This window comes from Agelaius phoeniceus, chromosome 1, assembly GCF_051311805.1.
Source record: "Agelaius phoeniceus isolate bAgePho1 chromosome 1, bAgePho1.hap1, whole genome shotgun sequence".
Classification (NCBI taxonomy): Eukaryota; Metazoa; Chordata; class Aves; order Passeriformes; family Icteridae; genus Agelaius; species Agelaius phoeniceus.
This window is the reverse complement of record NC_135265.1, coordinates 155,579,411-155,587,473: the sequence shown is the minus strand read 5'-3', so window position 1 is coordinate 155,587,473 and position 8,063 is coordinate 155,579,411. Positions and strand designations below refer to the sequence as shown.

Sequence of the window (8,063 nt, the reverse complement as noted above, 5' to 3'; positions counted from 1 at the left end):
CGCTCCATGGCAGTGTCCTGGGGTGGTCACTCAGCACTCCATGGCAGTGTCCTGGGGCGGTCACTGTGGTCACTCAGCGCTCCATGGCAGTGTCCTGGGGCGGTCACTGTGGTCACTCAGCACTCCATGGCAGTGTCCTGGGGCGGTCACTGCGGTCACTCAGCACTCCATGGCAGTGTCCTGGGGCGGTCACTCAGCACTCCATGGCGGTGTCCTGGGGCAGTCACTGCGGTCACTCAGTGCTCCATGGCGGTGTCCTGGGGTGGTCACTCAGTGCCCCATGGCAGTGTCCTGGCTGTCACTCAGTGCTCCATGGCGGTGTCCTGGCGCAGCCTGGCCCTCACCACGCTGTCCAGCACGGCGTGCAGCCCCTGGCAGGCGGCCTGGGCAGCGTCCAGCACGGGCCGCAGCCGCTCCTGGTGCAGGCGGGCACTGAGCTGGCACAGGGCCAGCTGCCCGCTGCCCGCCACTGTGGCCACGGCCAGCCTGGGGCCCCCGGCCGCCTCCTCGGCCGCGCTCAGGTCACTCAGGGCCACCGGGGGCCCGGCCGGGGGCTCAGCCAGCCCGGCCGACCCGGCCACCACGGCCCCGCGCAGCGCCACGCCCGCGTCCAGCAGCGCCAGCCCCGCCGCGCTCACGCTGGCACCGAGCTCACCGCCATCGGCCTGGAGAACCTGGGGAAACAGGGTCAGGGTCACCCCAAAATGTCCCTAAATATCCCCTATAACATCCCAAAATCCCACAGATCCTATGTGCCCCAGCAGGGCCAGCCCCGCTGTGCTCACACTGGCACCAAGCTCACCACCATCGGCCTGGAGAACCTGGGGGAAACAGGGTCAGGGTCACCCCAAAATGTCCCTAAATATCCCCAAAATCCCACAGATCCTATGTGCCCCAGCCTGGCCACGCCCGCGTCCAGCAGCGCCAGCCCCGCCGCGCTCACGCTGGCACCGAGCTCACCGCCATCGGCCTGCAGAACCTGGGGAAACAGGGTCAGGGTCACCCCAAAATATCCCCAAAATCCCACAGATCCTATGTGCCCCAGCAGCGCCAGCCCCGCCGTGCTCACGCTGGCACCGAGCTCACCGCCATCGGCCTGGAGAACCTGGAGGAAACAGGGTCAGGGTCACCCCAAAATGTCCCTAAATATCCCCAAAATCCCACAGATCCTATGTGCCCCAGCCTGGCCACGCCCGCGTCCAGCAGCGCCAGCCCCGCCGCGCTCACGCTGGCACTGAGCTCACCGCCATCGGCTTGGAGAACCTGGGGAAACAGGGTCAGGGTCACCCCAAAATGTCCCTAAATATCCCCAAAATCCCACAGATCCTATGTGCCCCAGCAGCGCCAGCCCCGCCGCGCTCACGCTGGCACTGAGCTCACCGCCATCGGCTTGGAGAACCTGGGGAAACAGGGTCAGGGTCACCCCAAAATGTCCCTAAATATCCCCTATAACATCCCAAAATTCAGCCAAAATCCCATAGACCCCGTGTGCCCCAGCAGGGCCAGCCCCGCCACGCTCATGCTGGCCCCCAACTCACCCCTGTTAGACTGGAGAACCTGGGGGAAACAGGGGTCAGGGTCACCCCAAAATAAACCCTAAACATCCCCAAACAAACCCTAAACATCCCCTAAAACACTACAGATCCCGTGTGCCCCAGCCTGGCCACGCTCACACTGGCCCCCAGCTCGCCCATGTCTGCCTGGAGGATCTGAGGGGGACAGGGGGTCAGGACACCCCAAAACATCCCCTAAACTACCCCAAAAACACCCAAATCACCCCAAAACCCCACAGGACCCGTGTGCCCCAGCCCAGCTGTGCCCCCCTTGGCCCCCCAGCTCACCCCCATCAGCCTGGAGAACCTGGTGGGGGGTACAAGGGGTCAGGAACACCCCAAAAACACCCAAAATCACCCTAAAACATCCCCTAAAACACCCCAAAATCCCATAGTCACTGTGTGCCCCAGCCTAGTGCTCATGCTGGCCCCCAGCTTGGCCCCATCTGCCTGGAGAACCTGGGGGGGGACAAGGGGTCAGGAGCACCCCAAAAACACCCAAAATCACCCTAAAACATCCCCTAAAACACCCCAAAATCCCATAGTCACTGTGTGCCCCAGCCTAGTGCTCATGCTGGCCCCCAGCTTGGCCCCATCTGCCTGGAGAACCTGGGGGGGGACAAGGGGTCAGGAGCACCCCAAAAACACCCAAATCACCCCAAAAGATCCCAAAACACCCCAAAACATCCCCTCTAACACCCCAAAACCCCACAGAAGATGCCGTGTGCACCGGCTGGGCCACGCTCATGATGGCCCCCAGCTCGCCCCCGTCCATCTTGTGGATCTGAGGGGGTACACGCGGTCAGGGACACCCCAAAATACAACTCAAATCACCCCAAACAACCCCCAAAATATCCCCTAATGCACCCCAAAATCCCACGGACCCTCTGTGCCCCAGCCTGGCCCTGCTCCCCCCTGGCCCCCAGCTTCCCCCCGTCTACCTGCAGCACCTGTGGTCAGGGACACTCCAAAAACACCCAAATCACCCCAAAACCCCACAGACACTTGGGTGAGCACGGCCCCTCCAGGACCCCTAAATGTCCCCAGGTCCCTCCAAACCCCCCCAGACTCACCTGGACGTGCACATTGACCTGGGAGTGGGGGTAAAGCTGGCTGAGCACGGCTCCCTCCGAAGGAGCCAGGACTCCCCCAAATCCTGTCATGACCCCCCCAAAATCCACTCCAGGACCCCCCCAAATCCCCCCCAAAGCTGACCTGGACGTGCACGTCGATCTGTGAGCGCGGGTAGAGCTGGCTGAGCACGGCTCCCTCCAGCACTCCCTGCAGCAGCAGCACAACCCCCAAACCCCCCCAGAACACCCCCAAAAACCCCTCAGGAGCCCCCCAAACCCTCTCAGGAGCCCCCCCAAAGCTGACCTGGACGTGCACGTCGATCTGTGAGCGCGGGTAGAGCTGGCTGAGCACGGCTCCCTCCAGCACGCCCCGCAGCAGCAGCGCTCGCTCCCCCGATCTGCGGTCGGTCCCGCCCTGCGCCGGCCGCCGGCGCCGCTCGCCGCCCCCGGCGAACGGGGCCGAGCTGCAGCGGACACTGAGCAGGGCCCGGTCCAGGGGGGCCTTGGCTCGGGACCCCCGAACCTGCGGGGGAAAAATGGGCTGGGAGTGAGTGGGGGGGCTACCCACATATGGGGGGGGGGAGGTTTGGCTTGGGACCCCTGAACCTGGTGGGGAAAGAGCAGAGAGTGGGGGGGGACACCCACATGGGGGGGCTGTGAGACCCCCACAGCTGGGGGGGTGAGAGAGAGAAATGGGGGGAACACAGGACACGGAGGGAAGGGGGGCACAAATTGGGGAGGGGGAGTTTCAGAATGGGGGACCCTGAAAACCCCACGGGGAGGGGGGGCAGAGACACTGGGGGGGGGGGTCACAGGCACTGAGGGGGTCCCAAGCCCTGAGGCGGGGGGGGGGGTCACAAGCCCCAGATGGAGCTCACAAGCCCCAGGAGGGAGTTCACAGGCCCTGAGGGGGAGTTTCGCAGCCCCGGGGCCCCGCTCACCTCGTGCGGGCCGTACACGGCCGCCAGCACCTTGGTGTTGCCCTGCTCCAGGTAGGCCGAGCCGTCGGCCCGGGCCAGCACCCCGAGCCGGGCCCGCACCTTGCGCAGCTCGTCCGGCCGCCGCCCGTCCGCCCGGAACCCCGCGTCCGACACCAGCTCCAGCCCCGCCATGCCGGTACCGCCGCCGGTACTGCGTGTGGGGCCGGACTACAACTCCCGGCGTGCCCCGCGCGTGGCCGTTAGTTCCCGTGGGTGCCGTGAGGAGTCGGACTACAACTCCCGGCGTGCACCGCGCGAGACGCCCGCCAATGGGAGGCGCCGCCCCCCGACGCTCCCGCTGTTCAGGCCACGCCCCAATGGGATTGTCCTACAGAGGCCGCGCCCCCTGTGACCCACTCCCACCACAGACCACGCCCCATTCTGTCACGCCCCTCCGTAGAGACCACGCCCCCACGGAGGCGGTGTCCCGGTTCCGCCCCTTGGCGCCCCCGCCCCCCGCGAGGCCCCGCCCCCTCGGCCGGTTCGCGGCACCGAACGGGACCGGGCGGCACCGGAGCGACCCCAGCGCCCCCTGGCGGAGCGGCAGCAGCCCCGGACCCCCCCCCTCGGGCACGGCCGAACCTTCCCGGGCCGTCCCGGTCCCGGTGCGGGTCCCGAGCGGGCACCGCCGGCCGTCCCCGAGCGCTCGGAGCGGGTCAGAACCGGCACCGAGCCAGCGCCGAGCCCGTGTCCCACCGTCACCGGGCGGCAGCGAGCGCTGAGCGGGCCGGAGCGGGCGGCTCCGCTCTGCCCGCCGCCTCTGACCCCTGTCCGGCCAGCGCTGACCTTGCCCAGGCCGGTCCGGACCGGCCCCGAGCGCCGCCGCTCCCCGATCCCGGTACCGATCCCGGTACCGGTGCCAGCCCGGGTCCCACCATGGCGGCCCCGCTCGGCCCCGCCGGGTTCCAGTTCGCCATCGACCGCGGCGGGACCTTCACGGACGTGTTCGCCCGCTGCCCCGGCGGCCGCGTCCGCGTCCTCAAGCTGCTCTCCGAGGACCCCGCGTACCGGGACGCGCCCACCGAGGGCATCCGCCGCGTCCTGCAGGAGGTGCGGGCACCGGGGACAGCGGCGGGGGGACAACGGGGGGGGACACAACGGGACCCCCGAGGAACGGCGGGGACACAGCGGGGACAGCGAGGGGACAGCGTGGAGGGACAGCGGGGGGACCCCCGGGGATCGGCGGGGACAACGGGGGGGACACAACGGGACCCCCGGGAATCGGCGGGAACAGCGGGGGGACACAACGGGACCTCCGGGACCCCCAGGCCACGGCGGGGATAGCAGGGAGACCCCCGGGACCCCCCCCAAGAGCCCACCGGGAACATCCCAGGACACCACATGGGGGGAGACCCCCCCCAGAACACGCCCCAGGACCCCCTTCTAGGAACCCCCCAGACCCCCATAGGCCGCCCCCAAGTACCCTCGAGACCCCCCCCGCTCTCCTGGGGACCCCCCCTCAGGAACTCAGTGGGACCCCCGGGACCCCTGAACCCACTGGGAACCCCCCCCCCAAATGCCTCTCCCAGGGACCCCCGTGGGAAATCCCGGGACCCCCCCCCTCCAAGGGGACCCCCCCAGCCCCCTCCGGGCCCCCCCCCCCACCTGCCCCAGCCCTGGGCCTGCCTGGACCCCCTGCCCCACCCCGTGCTGGGGGTCCCCAGGTGGGTCTGGGGGTCCCCAGGTGGGTCTGGGGTCCCCAAATAGGTCTGGGGTCCCCAAGGAGATCTAGGGGTCCCCAAATGGGTCTGGGGTCCTGCTGTGGGTCTGGGGTCCCCAAATGGGTCTGGAGGTCCCAGATGGGTCTGGGGGTCCCTAAATGGGTCTGGGGCTCAGTTTTGGGGTCCCGCAGGAGTTGGGGGGGTTGCTGTGGGTCTGGGGTCGACCTGGTGAATTTTGAGGGGTTCCCACAGGAGCTGGGGGTGTCTGGGGTCCCACAGGTGAATTTTGGGGTCCCGCAGGAGCTGGGGGTCCCCCTGCCCCGGCATCAGCGCCTGGATGGATCTGGGATCCAGTGGATCCACTTGGGCACTGGGGAGGCTGTGGGTTCCTGAATGGGGCTGGGGTCTCTCTGGGTGAATTTTGGGGTTCCCGAGTGAATTTTGGGGTTCCCTGGTGAATTTTGGGGTGCCACAGGAGCTGGGGGTCCCCCTGCCTCGGGAGGAGCCCCTGGATGGATCTGGGATCCAGTGGATCCGCATGGGCACTGGGGGGGCTGTGGGTACCTGAATGGGTCTGGGGTCTCTCTGGGTGAATTTTGGGGATCCCGGGTGAATTTTGGGGTCCCGCAGGAGCTGGGATCCAGTGGATCCAATGGGGCTGGGGGTCCCCAAATGGGTCTGGGGTCTCTGGGTGAATTTTGGGGTCCCACAGGTGAATTTTGGGGTCTTTCTGGGTGAATTTTGGGGATCCCTGGTGAATGTTGGGGTCCCGCAGGAGCTGGGGGTGCCCCGGGAGGAGCCCCTGGATGGATCTGGGATCCAGTGGATCTGCATGGGCACTGGGGGGGCTGTGGGTACCTGAATGGCGCTGGGGGTCCCTGAATGGGTCTGGGGTCTCTGGGTGAATTTTGGGGATCCCTGGGTGAATGTTGGGGTCCCACAGGAGCTGGGGGTGCCCTTGCCCCGGGAGGAGCCCCTGGACGGGTCCCGGATCCAGTGGATCCGCATGGGCACCACGGTGGCCACCAACGCGCTGCTGCAGCGCCGGGGGGAGCGCGCGGCCCTGGCCGTGACCCGCGGCTTCCGACACCTGCTGCACATCGGCACCCAGGCCCGGCCCCGCCTCTTCGACCTGGTGAGAGCTCACCTGGCACACCTGGGCACACCTGGGTACAGCTGGGCACAGCTGGGCACACACCTGAACCCCCAAACCCATCCCCAAACCCACCCCAACACCTGCTGCACATCGGCACCCAGGCGCGGCCCCACCTCTTCGACCTGGTGAGAGCACACCTGGCACAGCTGGGCACACCTGGGCACACACCTGGCTACACACCTGGGCACACCTGGGCACACCTGGGTACACACCTGAACCCCCAAACCCAGCCCCAAACCCACCCCAACACCTGCTGCACATCGGCACCCAGGCCTGGCCCCGCCTCTTTGACCTGGTGAGAGCACACCTGGCACAGCTGGGCACACCTGGGGGCACACCTGGCACAGCTGGGTACAGCTGGGCACACACCTGGGGGCACACTTGGGTACACACCTGGGCACACCTGGCACACCTGGGCACACCGGGGTACACACCTGGCACACCTGGGCACACCCCTGGGTACACACCTGGGCACACACCTGTACATACACCTGGGCAGATCTGGCACACCTGGGTACACACCTGTGCCCTCACCTGTTCCTATACCTGGTCCCTTATCTGGTCCTGTCCCCTCAGTGTCCCCTCACTGACCCCCTTGGTGACACACACGGTGTCCCCTCGTTGTCCCCGCACTGACCCACGTGATGTCCCACGCGGTGTCCCCTCGGTGACCCATGGCCGCCTGGCACGGGGCTGGCGCCTCCTGTGACCGGCACCGTGTCCCGTGACCGGCACTGTGTCCCCGTGTGCCCCATGCTGTCCCTGTGTGTCCCCCCAGGCTGGCACCGTGTGTCCTGTGCCCCATAGTGTCCCCTCTCAGGCTGGCACCGTGTGTCCTGTGCCCCACAGTGTCCCCACCACCCTGTCCCTGTGTCCCCTCTCAGGCTGGCAGCCTGTCCCCGTGTGCCCCACAGTGTCCCCTCCTGAGCTGGCACCGTGTCCCTGTGTGTCCCACACTGTCCCTGGGTGTCCCCCCCAGGCTGGCACTGTGTGTCCTGTGCCCCACAGTGTCCCCTCCTGAGCTGGCACCATGTCCCTGTGTGTCCCCCCCAGGCTGGCACTGTGTGTCCTGTGCCCCACAGTGTCCCCTCCTGGGGCTGGCACCGTGTCCCCTGTGTGCCCCACGGTGTCCCCTCCTGAGCTGTCCCTGTGTCCCCTCCTGAGCTGGCACCATGTCCCCGTGTGTCCCCGTGTGTCCCCAGCCATCCTGTCCCTGTGTCCCCTCTCAGGCTGGCAGCCTGTCCCCATGTGCCCCACACTGTCCCTGCTCTGGGGCTCAGTATCCCCCCAGTGTCCCCTGTGTCCCCCCACAGTTTCTCCTCACAGTGTCCCCTGTCCCGTGTCCCCCCTGTGTCCCTCCCTGTGTCCCCTGTCCCGTGTCCGTGACCACGTGTTGGGCCCGGCTGGGTGTCCTTGGCGTGTCCTTGGCATGTCCTTGGCGTGTCCCCTGTCCCTGTTGCTCCTGTCCCCTGTCCCTGTCCCGTGAGCAGGGCCAGGCTCAGGGCCAGGCCTGGCCCGTGGCCAGCAGGGGCGGGGGGACACGGGACAAAGGACAGGGGACACAGAGGACACGGTGGGGGACAAGGGACAGGGGGACACAGGACACAAGGGACACGGGACACGGGGACACGGGACAGGGG

The 8,063-nt window shown here is 67.5% G+C and overlaps 2 protein-coding genes across 3 annotated transcripts in view; one reads left to right on the top strand and one right to left on the bottom strand.

Annotated features, from left to right (window-relative positions):
* Positions 1-4: 4 nt before the first annotated feature.
* Positions 5-3,874, bottom strand: EXOSC4 (exosome component 4). 2 transcript variants are annotated; one of them, XM_077190041.1, is made up of 4 exons: positions 3,568-3,874; positions 2,931-3,149; positions 822-1,105; positions 486-674 (listed from the first exon to the last, which is right to left on the bottom strand). In XM_077190041.1, the coding sequence occupies exons 1-4, from the start codon at positions 3,736-3,738 to the stop codon at positions 635-637; spliced, it is 714 nt and encodes a 237-aa protein (XP_077046156.1). In that variant the 5' UTR covers positions 3,739-3,874; the 3' UTR covers positions 486-634. The 2 variants fall into 2 exon arrangements, with proteins under 2 accessions (XP_077046150.1, XP_077046156.1); XM_077190035.1 differs by lacking the exon at positions 822-1,105 and having other exon boundaries at positions 5-674; positions 3,568-3,866.
* OPLAH (5-oxoprolinase, ATP-hydrolysing) overlaps positions 3,857-8,063 on the top strand; it is a 49,084-nt gene continuing 44,877 nt past the window's right edge. Inside the window, 2 exon segments of the mRNA XM_077190058.1 lie at positions 3,857-4,656; positions 6,211-6,402. Coding sequence (XP_077046173.1) covers positions 4,483-4,656; positions 6,211-6,402 — 366 coding nt within the window. The 5' untranslated portion in view covers positions 3,857-4,482.